Source organism: Nesoenas mayeri, assembly GCF_963082525.1.
Source record: "Nesoenas mayeri genome assembly, chromosome: 1".
NCBI lineage: Eukaryota > Metazoa > Chordata > Aves > Columbiformes > Columbidae > Nesoenas > Nesoenas mayeri.
Genome location: NC_137541.1, coordinates 89793589 through 89810180, shown reverse-complemented (window position 1 = coordinate 89810180; position 16592 = coordinate 89793589). Strand labels below are relative to the sequence as shown.

General features: G+C 47.0%; 1 protein-coding gene across 1 annotated transcript in view; it reads left to right on the top strand.

Moving 5' to 3' along the window:
- The window catches only part of CD247 (CD247 molecule), a 56736-nt gene extending 40771 nt beyond the window's left edge, over positions 1–15965 (top strand). The window contains exons 2-8 of the mRNA XM_080363011.1: positions 5574–5680; positions 8843–8896; positions 10360–10443; positions 11157–11192; positions 12175–12231; positions 13505–13543; positions 15010–15965. Of these exons, the coding sequence (XP_080219137.1) occupies positions 5574–5680; positions 8843–8896; positions 10360–10443; positions 11157–11192; positions 12175–12231; positions 13505–13543; positions 15010–15075 (443 nt within the window). The 3' untranslated portion in view covers positions 15076–15965. The remainder of the gene's footprint in view (positions 1–5573; positions 5681–8842; positions 8897–10359; positions 10444–11156; positions 11193–12174; positions 12232–13504; positions 13544–15009) is intronic.
- The last annotated feature ends 627 nt before the right edge of the window (positions 15966–16592 follow it).

The following is a 16592-nucleotide window of genomic DNA, read 5'->3' as shown; positions in this document are numbered from 1 at the left end:
GCAAGAGGTTTTTGGAAGATAAGGGGTAGAAGCGATGTGAACAGCATGCAGTGACCGTGAGTCCCTCGGATCACTGCTGGTGGAGGATGATGGCACCTGAGAAATGCTGCCTGCTTCACCTTGGCGTGTAGCTGTGGTAGCTCTCAGTTGTTTAGGACGAAGTTTCTACCTTTAAATACCTTTGTATGTAGCTGCAGTTGCATCGATAAATCTCTTTTGTTTGGATTGGTTTTCATGGGCTTCACTGAGAAACTCCATTTTAGGGAAGATAAAACAATTCATTTATAACTGTGTTACTGAATTTTGGTAACCCCTAAAAATAAAGCTCTTAAATGAATCACTTAATGGGGGCCATGGGAGACACAAAATTTTATGGCAGACAGATTTGATCTGAATTTACAAGTCATTCAGCTTTTACAGTCTGTCTCTCTTAAACTATTACCAGGAATGATGGTCTAACTTAATCCAGATGCACGTTAAAAATGTCGAAGGGGAAAAAAAATCCTATTTAAAAGAAATGCACCTCTGTGTTCCAGTGTCCAGGCTGAGTTTAAGTGATTCACATCATCAGATCCCCATTGGGGCTGGCCACACTGAGCCAGCAGTGGGAGCCAGCCCAGGGTGCAGCATCCACCCATCGTGCCAAGTTTTGGAGTGGGTCAGATGCCTCTGGACATGGGTTTTGGGACTCTCCGTCTGTCTCTGAGCCTGGAGCCAAGGAGTGGCCGGCAGCACATGCAGGCAGCGGGCTAGAGATAAACCCACGTGCAGGAAAGCTGGTGCTGGGCCTGAGACGGGGTGGGGTGGTGAAGCTGCTCTCCAAAACCACAGGTGGGTGCTGCAGCGTGGCCTCCCTCACCAGCCCTCGGGCTTCCTCTCCTTCGGCTATCGCGTTGCTCTCAGTCTGGTGCTGGAGGGGATTTTTCTCACTTGCTTGTCACTAGCAGCTGGCATGAATTGCCTTTTTTTTAAAAAAAATTGGTTTTAATTTTTCAATCCCCATCTCCCATACCTTAGAACCCAAAAGGCTGCAGCGGGTTGCTGCAGGGGTGCTGGCAGTGGGACGTATCCCAGATTGTGTGCCTGGAGCTGCAGTGGTACAAGAGAGAGCCTGGGCACAGAGAAGGGCAGGGCTGCATCGCTGGGTGGGAGTGGAGAAGAAGAGGGGAACAGAAGTGCAGGTTTGGGAGGAGGAGGTGTTGGAAGGAGACTTCTCAGTGGCAGAAGCCCAGTTTGGGAAAGAGTCCCAAATGTGGTGGCAGCCACCTGGGGTTTGGGACTGAGAAGGGCTGGCAACCTTGCCACAGGGTGCAGCAGTGCTCCCATTTCTGAGTCCATCTCCTTCCCTGCTGCCTCATCTGCTGTGGCTCTGCCAGTCCTTATTCAGCCCATGTCAGCTCCTTGCACAAAGCTTTCTGTAACTTCTCCTGTACAAACTCCTAATGCTGTAAGTTCCATGATTTCTTTCTGGTTTTCCTTAACAATCCAGTGGTCTATAAGTAAATGTTACCCCTGTTGTACAATAGGAGACCCAACTGTGCAGCTGCTTGTGTAGGAGCATGTAGTGAGCAAGAGTTAGTGCAAACTTTCTAATTGTTGCTCCTTCAGAGCTCGTTTCCCTTCCAAGCAAGAGAACCACTTTGACCTCATCCTTAAGCCCTTGTGTATTTGTGTACCTAGATGTCAACTTGTGACTCAACTCCTTTTTGATGCCTGGAGAGACGCTGTTTGTCTGAGCCACGTTTAAGCAGTAAGCTTGATGTCATTTACAATGCAACATAACTATATTCCCTGCCAGCCCGTGCCTTGACATTGGCTGTGCCAGGTGCCTGTATTTACACATCTTGCTTTAAAACCCTGCTGTATTTTACATGACTGCTGAAATTTAGACTGTTCAAACACCAGGATATGAATATTGAAGAGGCGCTGTGCAACTCACAGCAAGTGCTGGGTTATCTGTAAGTTTGAGAGGGAATTACCAGTGAAATGTTTATGATTATATTTGTGCTTTGCTCTGCGTGGGGCAGCTGAGTGTGACTACTCCCTCAGGCCCACCTTGGCCTCAGCCCCCCAAACCTCAGGTGGTGCCTGAGGGACTGGCTGCCTGTTTGTGCATGTTGTGCAAATAGTGAAGAGGCAGTACCGCCTCCCCTAGCAATTCAAACACCTAAACTGTTAACACAAATAGATGCTATCTGTTTTAACTGCTGCTTGTTCATTACGCTTCATATCTCTTTGACCTTTGTTTCAATAGGCTTTGTATCTTTGGTCTTTTTCTCTCTCTCTCACTTTCTAATCCAGAAAGCTGTTGCAAATGCTATTATTTAAAAAGAGCTTTGTACCTTTTTTTTTTTTTTTTTTTTTTTAAATAAAGAAATCAAACACATTAAGGAAGGAGAATACACGAACTAATTAATTGTCTTGGTTTGCTTCTAAACGTTGGACTTCATTATTGTCTCAATACGTGTTTTTCCAGGAACCATCACATCCAGACCATGTTTAGCAGGACTTCCCTCATTGAAGAGCTTCAGTCCATTACCTGGAGTGCAGGAGGCCAGGCTACCCCAGATAAGCAACCTGTAGGCCAAGGGTGTCAAACTCATGTTCACCAGCAGCCACATCAGCCCCGTGGTTGCCTTCAAAGGGCCAGATGTAATTTTAGGACTGCATAAATGTAACTGCTCCAACATTTTAGGACTGTATAAATGTAACTACAGTCCTAAAATTACATTTGCCCCTTTGAAGGCAGCTGTGAAGCTGATGTGGCCCCCGGTGGAAATGAGTTTGACACTCCTGCCGTAGGCACTCAGGTGGCTCTGCAAAGTCAGCCAAGGTTGGCCACAGCCGACATGGAGCTACAGCTGAGTCCCTCACACTCCTGGCTTCTCCATAGTCCTCTACTTCTGCTCAGGTTCCTCCTGGTCTGGGGAGTTTATTAGTGCTGGAGGGCAACTGGGCTTGAGATGACAGATGTGAACATGCCCTGTTCTGGTACAGAAGAGGGGAGTCAGGACCAGGATCCCCAAAGCCACCTCAGCAGCATCGCAGCCACCTCAAGGCTTCCTGGCTCTGGCTGGCCCTGTGCTGGGCTACTCCCCTTCCTTACATCGTATTTCTGATCCGGGTACAGCGCTGGAAAACCCTGAGTTGCTTGTGGAGACATCCAGGTTATGCTGCGGCAGGGTGCTGAGTTACTGCTAGAAACAAATGGTCTCTGGATGCTGCACAGCTGTGTTCCCAATGCTGCATTTTAGTTACGAGGTCTAGTGTGATTCAAGCTGGTTTTGTGTTGAACCAACTCTGGTGTAAAATATTGTCCTGTGACTGTTTATAAGCAAAACCCTAGACAGCTAATCTCAGCTTGATTGTGGCTTTAGTACACATTGTCAGGCAAATAACTTCATCTCTCTTTCTCCATTTACCACATGTATATGAGGTTTTAGAATCCTGAAAAAAATGTGGTGAAGGCTATTGTTTATAAAGTGCTTTGAAAGTTATTTTTCAAATAAAAGAAATAGAAAGGGATGAAGGAAAACCTTCCAGGATGTTACTTTATTTCCACGGATTTGTTTCTAAACACACGATTTTTTTAAAAAATGAATGCAAACTCCTAATTCAGGCAAGCAAACAAATCTACTGTATGGAAATCTGGTGGTACGCTGTTATTATTCTTGTGTGGTTGTTGTTTTTGTTTCTTCTGGCTGTGTTAGGCTCTCAGAGGGAACAGTGATTGTATCATCATCTGCTTGATAATGTACAATTGCGTTACCAAGTGTCCAGGCACGGCTTTTCAGCCGTGATTTATACAAATTGCACACTTGAGCAGCGCGACAGGCCGTGATCATTAACTCCATTTCTGTGAAGGAGACTTCCTCGCGGTGCTGAGGGCAAACTGCCTGCATGTCACCTGCGAGTTGTTTCTGATGAGATCACCGGTGTGTCCCGATGGACCGAGGAGAAACCCCAGCGTGCAGAACGGCCCTGCTCTCAGCACCCTGAAGCGCTGCACCCAGTGGTTCCACAACCCCCCCGGCACGTGTGGTTAATGGGAATTGCCGCGCTTTGTTCACCTGAGGAAGGAGATGAATCATACCCATTCTTTTCAATTTATCTTCATTGAAGGGCTTCGCAGGCTCTTGATCATTCTTGTCTTTCTCTTTTGAACTCGCTCCAATTCTTTGTACAAAGCACATCTCAGATTCATTTTTAAGTGATTTTTTTTTTTTTTAATAACTGTACAATACAGCTTTTCCTTTGGGGATGGACCTGGAGCTGCATATTTGATGTATAGTTACTTAGGCTTCTGGAGCTGAATTGCTTTGATTTTTTTTTTTAAGCTACATTTGTGAACTTGCTACATGTCTATGAACTGACACAAGGGCAGTTTCATCAATTTTAGATGCTGAAAACCAACAATATTACTCTGCCCTGCTTGATGCAATCAGTGTATAAACATACACAATGTTGGTTAGGAAATAAATATCAACATCTTCTCAACAACAATTTTATTGAGTGCTTAATTAGGGTAGTAGTAGATTTTTCTCCCTCCCATAAAAGTTTTAACAGTTATTTTAAAAACAAATAAAATAAAATTATTCTGGGGGTGACCCATCCAACAAGAGGTAGCCAGTTGAAGTTCCTGTACAGGGTATTCAGGTTTAAAACCTTCCTCTCAAACTGAAAGCGCATCAGGGTGTCTCATGAGCATCTCATGGATGTGTCCTGAACGTCTAGGGTTAAAAGTCTGTTTCTTCTGCCCATAGTTCCCATCTCATGATTAATGGTCTCCAGCATCCCCAAACTGGGAGCCCAAGGTAACGCTTGCAGAGAAGACACTGCAGCTTTACAGTTGCAATATATAACCTGGAGTATGAGAGACACATTTTCAGATTCCTCTTCTGAACAGAGCAGTGATTTCAGCCTGGAGCTCCAGCTGACAACAGTGGTGTCAATCGGTCTTTACATTTAACACAACATTTTGTCCTGAGAAGCCCTTCCCTAAAATTTTGTCCAAATGGATGTATTTTCTCCCCCCCCACCAAGTTTTAAATGATGAAGGAATCCCTAACCAGGCTCAGTAATGGATCCCTGCAGGAGGTGCTACCGTGTTTTCCTAGAAAACAGATGTTCTGTGTGAGGCTTCTTTGCAGTACCTGGGTGTTGGGGATCCTGGGTTGTGTCCGTGCAGATCCTGTGCTCATTCTCTGACCCGGTCCTGCCAGCTGCAAGGAGTGTAGCCCGGATTCTGAGAGGGTAAAATGTCCTGTATTGGATCAGGGAGGTTGCAAACGTTTCCATCCTTGGAGATGCTCCAGCTCAGCTGGCTGAGGTCCTGGGTCACCTGGTCTAACTGACCCTATTTGGAGAGAGGGTTGGACCTGCAGTGATTCCTTCTGACCTAATGAATCCTATGATTCTTGTTCAGATTTCTATCTCCTTTGCAAAAGGACAGACTTGCCCTCATACTGGCTTTTTTTTCAGGAAGCACCATGTGGCATTACCACATTTATGCCATCAAACATGCAGTGATACAAACGGCCTTGTTTGTTGATGTCTCTGATGTTTCTCTACAGATGCTGTACCAGTTCTTGGACTGACAGACCCGAGACTCTGCTACTTACTGGATGGATTCCTCTTCATTTACGCAGTCATCATGACAGCCCTTTTTGTGAAAGTGAAGGTCAGTCTATCCAAACACAGATGCATTTGGCTTTGGTGGTGTAAATAAGCTGGGCTTAGTGGGATAGTGGGGCTGGAGAGGGAGTATGTCTCTTGGAATTAGACCTTTCAATTTTATTTTTTTTAAATTTTTTTCTCCTTTTTTTTTTAAAAAAAAACAAAAAACAAAAAACAAAAAACCAACAACCAAAAAAAAACAACACAAAACTTTCCTTCTTCTACAGTGCCAGCCTGAGCAATCTGGGGGGAAAAGAGTTTATGAGAGTATTTTCATAGAATCACAGGATAGTTTGGGTTGGAAAGGACCTTCAAAGCTCATCGAGTCCAACCTCGCTACCATGAGCAGGGACATCTTCAACCAGATCAGGTTGCTCAGAGCCCCATCCAGCCTGGCCTGGAATGTCTCCAGGGATGGGGCATCTACCACCTCTCTGGGCAACCTGTGCCAGTGTTTTACCACCCTCATTGTAAAATATTTCTTCCTCATGTCTGGCCTGAATCTCCTCTCTTTTAGTTTAAAGCCATTACCCCTTGTCCTGTTGTAACAGGCCCTGATAAAAAGTCTGTCCCTTTCTTTCTTATATGCTCCTTTTAAGCACTGAAGGCCGCAATAAGGTGTCCCTAGAGCCCTCTCTTCTCCAGGCTGAACAACCCCAGCTCTCTCAGTCTGTCCTCACAGCAGAGCTGTTCCAGCCCTGTGATCATTTTGTGGCCTCCTCTGGCCCCTCCCCAACAGGTCCATGTCTGTCCTGTACTGAGGCTCCAGAGCTGGATACAGGACTCCAGGTGGGGTCTCACCAGAGCAGAGCAGAGGGTGCTACAGTTATGGGTGCAGTCAAGGATTCTGGATACTGTAGCTGGGAAAAGCCTGATCAACAGTGATGTGGTTTCTTCTACTGCTTTGTCATTGGAAAGAGAAGAGGGGATGTACAGAAAAATCAGGATAAATGCCAAGCTTACAAAGGATGTATTAAAACATCTCAAGAAGTCAGACATCTTTGACAGTATGAATGTGATGATGTGAATAATGTAATTCCAACAACCACAGGACAGACATAACTTGCTGGGCTGTTGTTACCATCCAGCAGTTGTTCAGCATCTAGGGAAACACATGGTGGCTTTAGTGCAATTCCACAGAAGACGACAAAGCAATGCGATGGAGGCATTTGCGTTTCCAGATGTGTCCATGCTCTGAGAGCTCTGCTGATCACAGCAGAGGAGCTGCCTGCCTCTCCTCGGCACAGGGCACTCTGATGCAATGGTGCTTTCAGGCCAAAAGGTGCCTTGTCTGCTGTCGGTACATCTGGCTCAGCCACCTCGCAGAAGCAAAGGCTGCGATTGCTTCTGACCAGGTGGTGTCTGGGCTCACCAGCAGGAGCCCTGACAGGGTGATGTGGTGCTGCTGCTGATACCCCAGCAGCTCTGGGATCGTTTCTCAGGGCAGCAAAGCCAGTGCTGAACCCAGAGGGAGGGATGTTTGGAGGAAATGAGCAGAACTCAGTAACGGCGAAGGAGAAACCTTTGTTGTTGCTGGTGTAGATCCTGACTGCAGATGAAAGCACCGCTCTGGGACTGGAAGCCTTTGTGAGGCTGCGGGAGGGACGAGCCGCTGGGGAACATGGAGCATAATGGAGCCGTGCCCCTTGCCTGGAACAGGGCGAGAACACCACACTTACAGAGGGCTCAGCAAAGCATCTGAGGTGGAGCATGACCCTGGCACCGGGGGCTGCCGCAGCTGCGGTGCCCTTGCCAGCCACCCTTCCTCCCCCACCAGAGCCTGTCGCTGCTGCTGCGCGGGCAGAAACTCTGTGGTTTCTGCTTCTGGGGCTCCCTGCAGGGGCAGAGCTGGAAACGGCCCCTGGTGGGAGGCAGCGGCCCTCACCTTTCAGTCTGGGAGCGCTTGCTGTCCTCCTGGTGCTCCTGGCTGGGAGCTGGCACGCCAAAAGCAGCAGAGGCGCTGCAGCTGAGACACCACCATAAAGCACCGAGAAGCTGGTGGGGTGTTTTTCACAGGGCCTCCCTCTGTCTTGTCCCAAACCTAGGGCTTTTTTAGAAATCTTCCAAGCTGTGTTGTATCTCTAACCTCAGCTCCTGGCCCGAAGAATTGTTTGTGGAGGCTATTGCTAAGGGCACTGCCTCGTCTCTGTTGTGAGCCTTTTATGGACCACATGGATGATGCACATGAACATTTAGGCAAGAAACATGAGTTAGATGCTTGGTAAATTACTGGCCTCACCAAAACTTCAGTGGTGATAAAGGCACTTTCACAGGGGAAGTAGTCAGGTAGGTAACTTGTAAATACTACAAATGTGATTTTAAAAAACAAAGTCAAGTTTATCCTGTGCCTAAAAACAATCCCACCTAGAATGTTGCTTTTAAAAAAGATTTTATCATACAATAATCAATACAGAAGGTTAAAAACAGAATCTAGTTTGGCACTGTTTTTTGAAAGGACTGGAACACAAAGTAGCTGCTCTCACTGGCCTAAAACTGCCCTTTTTCCCTGAAAGTCTGGCTCAGCAATTAACTGCTTATAAATATTGTGAGGAGCACAGTCAAAGACTATCTACAGAAGGGAAATCCTCTACATACTCCTTTACATACCTTACCATGGTGGCCCTGCAGCCCTATAAGCCAGGTGCTGCTCCCAAAGGGCGTGGGGAGCCCCAGTGCCCTCTGAAGCTGAGGGCACCCAGGAACTTTGCAGGCACCACTTTTGCTGGAGGACCTGGGGTCTTGTAGGGGTGCTTTTGGTTGCCAGCAGCCCCAGATAACCACGTTTTCTTAATATAGGCTGAAATTATGTTTTTATAGACTGATGGAGCTACTTTCAATAGCACAGGTTTATGATATACACAAAAAGCTGGGAGGTGGGGGGAGTGAGAGGGGGCGCAAACAAACCAAACCAAAACCAAACAGGTGCTTCAAATAGTAGTGAACTGGTGTTATGCGCAAGTAAAGTGGCCTGACTTCTGAGAGCATCTTGGTGTGTGGATGGAAGTGCCAGTGCAGCAGTGGCTTGTATGGTCCGTAGCCACATCGATCCACATCTGGCCGCTTATGGGGTGCCCTGTTTCAGAGGGGAGTAACTTCTAGGAGAGAGGGAAAGAAAGGACTGAATGGAGCTGCTGTCTCTCTGCTCACAGTATGGTCTCTCTTCCAGCTTAGCCAAGCCTCTGAACCACAGCTGCAACCAGGCCAGAATGATGTGTATAATGTAAGTAGCTACTGGGTTTTTTTGTTTATTTGTTTTCAAATCTGCTTCCCAGACAGACCTTTTTTGGCCCTTGTAGATGGTGAATAGCCCATGGATCAGAAAAACTCGACGACCCAGCTAATGAAAGCCATATACCCAAGTGTGCAGCACAGCCGCTGTAAGGAAGAAAAATAAAACCCAACAATGGCAACTTCTGCGGTCACTTGTCTGGCTGTATGCTGGGTAGATACGTGGGCTTTAGGTTCCTCATTTGATTCACCAGGCTGAAGCTATACCAGGAATCCAGACCATTTTGGAGGTAGTGCTCGATGTGCTGCACCGTGTAAGATGCCTGCAGGAGCTCTGTGTGTCTGTCTATGTCTGTCTGTCTGTGTGTGCGTGTAGCCACCAGACTGTCATATGTGACGTGCAAACCCCAACTCCGCAGCTGGCTTGCAGCTATGACCCATTGCCGCTCCTCAGGTGACTCGCAACCACGCCGCCTCCCGTGTTGCCAGCGGTATTTGATGTGGGCTGGAGAAAGGGCAAACGCCCAGGAATGCTGTGTTGCTGACTTAGGGCGACTGTAGCTCTTGTAGCATCGGGTGTGTGGAGCCCGAGTCACCATAGCATGGCTGTCTCTGTCCCTCAGCTTTCCTGTTTCCCCCCAGTGAAACCTGTGGTACCAGATGGGACTCGAGGTGTATCTGGTCTGCTGTGCCCTGGTGGCACCCGGCACCACGTGGCTCCTCAGGCAGTGGCAGAGGACAGAGAAAAGACCCTGTCTGTCCTTCCTAGTTAAATTGCTCACTCATGCTAGCATTAGCTCTGGCTATTTTCGCTATGTCTACTTGGCTTTTGATTTTAACTTTTTTTCCTCTCACGCTTTTGACCATAGCCACATCCTGTGACGAGTTCTACTCTTTAACCATGTAATGTATGAACACCAATGCATTGGTTTTTTTTCAGTTTAAGAAGTGTTGCCTGTCACCTTTTCAGTAGTGCTCTGTCCGCTGTGTTATTCTGACCTGAAATCTCTCCTTTGCCCTCACCCAAGGTAGCCTTTCCCAGATGAGAAACGTGTTGCACGTAAAATTTCTGCAGCCAGTTGATATGAATTTAGACAACCTGTTCTGCAAGAAAAATCAAGTTCGTGGATCTTCACCCACCAGTGGGAAAGCATGAAAGTCAGAGTCCCTCCCCCTCGTGTGCTCTCATTTTCAGCTCATTTCTACTTAAGAAAGGTTCTTGATGCAACGGCTTGCAGTTTTGTGCTGCACAAACCACTTTTTGTTGTTTCCATGGCTTGATTATAGAAACTTTTATTGACAGTTGCATTGAGGAGTAAAATAATTTCTAACTCTGCTATACTACTCATGAAGTCGGACAACAACCTGAGTTCCCATTCTTGTGTTAAGAAGTCGAGACCTGCTTTCTCACGGTCACAATGTCCATCACTGCTTCTTCTCACTTTCTCGTTTCAGCAACTGTCTCGTGGGCGCAAAGATGAGTATGATGTTCTGGGGGCAAAGCGAGGTGCAGACCCTGAGCTGGGCGGGAGACACCAGGTAACTTCCATCCACACGAGCACCTTTTTTCTTTTCAGTGTGGTTCCTTCCTACTCACGTCTAACCGCTGCTCAGACGTGCAGGCATCCACCACGCGTTTGCTGAGCATCAGCGCCTTCCTGGAGAGGGAACGACAATCTGTGTAGTAACTCGGGCGGCTGGCGGTGTGGCGGGGACAGGAGCAAAGCTTCCCCCCTCTCCTTTGATCTTGGCCCCTCGCCCTCCCCCTGTCACTTTGCTGAGCGCTTGCAGCCACCCAGGGTAGGAAGTGACACCCAGCCGTGGGGCGGATGTGGGGCAGGCAGGGCAGGAGTGGGTGTTTCACGAGAGCTCACTGCACGTGATGCCGCCAAGCAAGTTGCCAACAAAGCCAAGCAGCAGCCAAAACAACTTTCTGCTGCAAGGCCCAACAGTTTCAAAGGAGAAGGGAGGGGAAACCTCCTGCATCAGCGAGTAGGGCTTGCCTGCAGGTGACAGCTGTAGGGATTGTGCAGAGAAGAGCCAAGTTTTGTCAATTATTTAAATTAAATTGATTTTCCTGAGAACAAGTTGTCTTAACAGAACCTTACGGGTGGAGGCAAGATGGGCTGTAACAAGCATAGCATGTCCATGGAACTATAGCTGTGCCTTAGAGCAAATGTACGGGCACATGCAGGGTGGTGGGCGATGCTGGCAGGGCAACACATGGGCAACTTTCTTATTTTGTTTTACAGCAGAGAAGGAGGAACCCTCAGGACACTGTCTACACTGTGAGTAGAGGGAGAGGAGAGGGAGGGCTGGCTGGAAATAAGAGTTTCTATTTCATAGGAAACTTTTTTTCTCCTACCTAATTGCAGCTTTGGTTCGAACTTAAGAGCTGCTTTCCAAGATTTCTCTTCCATTCTCCCCCCCTTTTTTTTTTTGCTAGAAAATTTCTGTTCCCTTCTCCATGACAGAAGAGAAACATTGGCAGATGGGGGAAATCATTTGGATTGAAATACCGGCTGATCTCTTTAGGTTAGCCATTAGTGACTAACCAACCTTCCGCCCATGTCACTGGTACTGCAGTATTTGATGTTCATGTTCTCCTGCTTCTTTGTCAAGGCCAAACACCAGAGCATCTGAGAGTCACTGCTTAGGAGCCTCTTGATGTAATTGATTCAAATATGACTAAATGTGCTCTGAAGGATAGATACATGACTGATAAAGCTTGTGTCTTGACTCAGAGCTTTCTGGGTGTTCAGTGCTTGCTGAGAATGAGCTCATTTCCAAGACTTGCCTTCATCCTTCTTGAATCAGATGCTCTGACGACAGCTGGTCAGAAGCATTTGGAAACTGCTTCCCTGGATGGAGGAAGGAAGAGCTCCTCCTTCTTAACCTTCACCCTGCAATGTTAGACTTCCCTTTTCTCTGGGCCTGAGCTGCATGTTCAGGTTTGTCCCCCCCCACAAATGCTGCTTAAAGTTCTTTTTGGAGAGCTTTGACTGTGGCATGTCCCACCAGTCTAGATAAATGACTTGGCCGAAGAAGAGTTATATTAATTTAAGTGTTTGGAGATGAGGTGGTATTGATGTGCTAAGCAGATTTGATCATGCATAGCATTAACTTAAATGCACATTGGTCAAGTCCCACCGCTGTCCCTTCTTTGGAATACATTGAAGTTCTGAAGGCACAGGCTTGAAGTGCAGCCAGCCAGGGGCTGCCCTGGCTTTTCTAGTAGCATGCTGACTCTTCCCCCATCTCTGCTTGCAGTCACTGCAGAAGGACAAGATGGGTGAGGCATACAGTGAAATCGGAATGAAGGGGGAGGTGAGTCCTAATTTCCTTCCTGCTGAAAGCCTGGGATGAAAAGCCCCTTACTGCTGCCCCCTCACAGAGCTGTAGCCCCGGCTGCACGTCGCTGCCTTGCACGGGGATGTCCCTGTGTTGCACAGCACCTACAGGCACAGCTGCCAGCAGTTACCTACTTCCTGTAGTAACCCGTGTGTTGGGTGCAGCAGTAAATAAGACATATATAGCTATGGTGTTGTAGTAGCCATAAACCAAGTTGGAGAGTGAGCTTTGTCCCGTCAATATTAGACACACAGCCCGTATACGAGCAGTGTCCATGTGTGGATTCAATAGTGTCAGCTGAAAACATTTCAACTTTTGGACAGAAAACTTCCAACAGCTGCCCCAGCTGAGGAGACAGAGGGTATGAGGTGGATGAGGAATAGTGGGGAGGCTGGTCTGCTTTATAGACACAAATAAGTGTTTGCAAACTCCTCCTTGTGCCTGTCTTCAGAAAAGTGATGGGGGAAACATTCTCCTTCCTCCACTTCCACTCTCAAATATTTAAGAAGGAACAGATGAGTTATGTCTAAAGCCAGCAGCAATTGGATACTTCCAGCTCTGTGCACCATCTGCTGGGGGAGGGAAACTTGGGTTGAAAAGACACCATTTGGGGATGCTGTTTATGGCGAAATGAAAAATTACTGTGACCTATGGTGTCTTATATATAAATTTTCCCTCTGAAAAGTGGAAAAAAGGGCATTTCAAAATAAAGTTCAGCATTGAGAAACGCTGAAGTGACACCAACATTTTTTTTTTAATTATTCTAATGCCCTTCTGCCATCATGAAGCTCAGTTTACAAGCTATGGGTTTATGAAGGCTCACCATGTGTTTTACAAATGTTTCTATTACTGGAGGAAGGGGCTGGGAACACCAAGACTAGATATGCAACCATCCTGCAATTTTAACGGCAGCAGGAGCTACCTCTTGCCACAGGTTCATGTCATGTCACAGCCAGCACTCTGCTGCTGCAGGGCAGCTGTGACCAGCCAGGGCTTGACGTGCCAGGCTCCAGCCAGGGCTGCCAGCTCTGCTGTCGCTGGTTCTCTCCTGTAAATCGCACTTGGCCGCTTTGCCTGGCAACTCCTCCTGCCCCTGGGAATGCAGCAGCTTTCCCTCCTGCACAGAGGGTGTCCAGGCCAAGCACGGCTGCTGACCCTTGGTACAGGATGGGCGAAGATAGGGTTATTTTCTTTCGCGTGATGGGAAAAGCACTCATTAATCGATGCTTGTTTTTCTTTCCCAAAGCAGCAGAGGCGGCGAGGCAAAGGGAATGAAGGTCTCTACCAGGTACGCAACACATCCAGCAACTGGTCCCCTCATCTATCTTACAGCTTAATTGTAGCCTCCAGTTTCAGATCTCAATGCATGATGAAGCAGAGCTTTCAAAGCAGCTTTCTGAGGATAGTCACACAGATTCAGGGCAAAGACCACACCATTGGTACTTTATCAAAGTGGCGCCATATTCAAAATACAACTGGCAGGAACACTTGTTCAGCTGCGCTGGTAGGAACATTTTCCGCAGTCCTACATCTTGGAGAATCAACTTTTGACTGCGGCAGATGACGCATACAGTTCTGTCTCCAAACTGATTATTGCTGAAATGGAAACCTTCAGGTTGCCAAGCAGCCATTGTAATGCAAAGCATCAGTGGTTCAGCCCATCTCACTGTCACATACAGAGAACAAACTGGTCGGCACTGCCAGTCCCTTGGCGCGCTGCGGTGTTTCAGTGTTGCACACATGTAATGGAGGGCAAGGAGTCCATCAATAAGGCCTTATTTGGGCTGCCATGCATGTTCCAAAATGCACTTTACTGTCTATAGAAGCCTGTACATTGCCACCAACATCTCAAGATGACAAAAATAAAATTTATATTAAAAAGTCATTCTGATGCAGCACATGCCCAGGAGTTTTTCCTGTAATATGGCATATTTGTCACTAATGGCGCTTTTCTTCGAAACGTGCTCTACTGAGCTAGTCCCATGCAGCTGCTAAACAGCAGTATCTGATCAGGGTACTCAGTATGCTGCTCAGTAGTCATGGCAGAGGAGTGAGTGGGAGTTGGAAGTTTTACAAGCAAGCAGCACGTGTCTTACTAAATCCTCACTCTTGGAAGTCTTGGTCACCTCCTAGGCTGAGTTGGGACTCTGCCACATCTGCTGCTGCCTCAGTCTTGGAGTAGTTGGTTCTGTGGCAGCAGCAGGGATGTGCAACTCACGCGTTACAGCTCACTCGCCCTGCTAGCACAGGCTGGCAGGAGAGGGGGTGCTGAGCCTCAGGAAGGGGGTGGAAGGAGATGCTGCCTGGGGTTTGCAGCCATCTGAAGCCCTGCTGCCAACTCACCTGGAGTTATATCCTTGGACTTCTCTTCCAAATTACAGAGAAATCCAGAGGAAAAACTTACTGAGTTGATGGCTGTTCATTTAGCAAAGTTCACTCAAGCATCAGTTTGCTCTTAATCGTCAATAATATGCAAATAAAATTTACTCTAACACTCTACGTAACTGGTCAGGATGAGCTGCTGTAGTCATATGTTCATAGCAGTTATCCAGGATACACCTTGCCTTCAGGCAAGTGGCAGCTATTGACACTATACAAAGACTGAGTCACTCATGGGTAAAAACCTATTTGGGGGAAGCAAAAAAAATGATAAAAGAATTATGCTACTGAGCCCCTGCTGCCTTGTTCCTGAGCAGTCAGCTGGGGAGAAGTAACCTCTCACAGTGGTACCTCACCTGTTTTTCTGTTTTTCAGGGACTCAGTACAGCAACCAAGGACACCTACGATGCTCTCCAAATGCAGCCTTTGCCCCCTCGCTAAACAGGAGTCACGGAGGGGATGGGCAACGGTGAGATGCCCACCGGCTTTGGGGAGGAGAGGAGGGAAAGCCTTGTTCATCCAAAACAGGCACTGTGTATTTTCTCACTGCAACAACCTGCTTCAGTTGGTGTACAGAGGGAATATGTCTGGACTTGGTCAGTGCCTTCTCCCTTCCTGCTTGAATCATGTAACTGCAAGCTTTAGCCATTAAAATGTACATACTTGTAAAGTTATTTCCAATAATAGTGATTATTAGGCCGATTTCTTGTAAGATTTGTGTTGTGGGACCAGACCACACCTACTACCACAGCTGTTTCATAGCTCTTACTTGCCTTCCAGGGCTATCAGGATGTCATTATTAAAGAACTTGGAAAGACAGGGCTGTAGTTATTTCTTGTAGTATTTATCTTAAGGCTGTTTGACATAGACCAGCTAAAGGGTTTGCTTTAAATTTTCCTTTTAAAAACTGCTTCAGTGGGGGTTGACTTCTTTTCTCAATTGTAGAAAGTGACATGATGTTACTATAGTGAAGGACAGAGGCTAAACACAGGCTTTTCAGTCTGAAGAAAACAAGCACAAAGCTCCACCAAAAGCTCAAGCAGTGGCATTGCCACTTATCCAGCACTTGGAGCTAAACACAAGTCAGGTATAACCTGCATGAGACACCTCAGAAGGCAGAAGCTACCCATTGCAAAGAAAATAAGGAGAATGGACTCTGCTACAAAGAGAAAAATACTGGAAAAGCCAGAACTCACCACAGAGAATCACATTTTGGCTGAAACTACTGCCTCCCTCACATGAGTAACACCTGCAACTATCACTGCAGAACAGGCTCCCCCTAAGAGTTGGTGCGGTAATTCTAATGTCAGAAACAGACAAAACCGATTGTTTCTGGGCAAGAGAAACTGTACAAAAGCCATTGTCAATGCAGTTTCTAAAACAGCCTATCATCAGGTTACCTCCAAGAGATGATGCAGGTATCATTCCAAACTGATAAGAGTTCAATAATGTAATGATTTTTGATGAATTAATAAAGCTAGTGCCAAAGACCTCTGTGTGTGTGTGATCAGCTGTAGGAACGGTACAGGCTCATCAGCTGCTGCAACAATTCACACCCAGCAAGCATCAACTCCCAGGCAAGCTGAGGAGGATGGAATTCTGACAAAAGCTTCTAAACACATCCTGGGAGGTGGGATGGGATGTTGGGAAAATGCTGTGAAGCCAAGTACAAAAAGGACACTCACCTCCTGCTGCATCGTCATTTCATCAGTGACTTGCACGACTGTGCAATGAAGCCTGTAAGCGACTCAGCAAGGACAAAATTAACTGGGGTCGGGAGGTGACCAGTGTGTTCCACCAGCCCTGACGGAGGGAGCAGAACTAAAGCACAGCTGGAGGATGAAAAGCTGCTGCTATGGGCACTGCTCAGAGGAGGTTACATGTTTATTTCTTAAGGGACTGGGTTAGCAGCACAAAAACTTGCTGAAATTGCTGCTATTTGAATTAAGCAGTAAAAC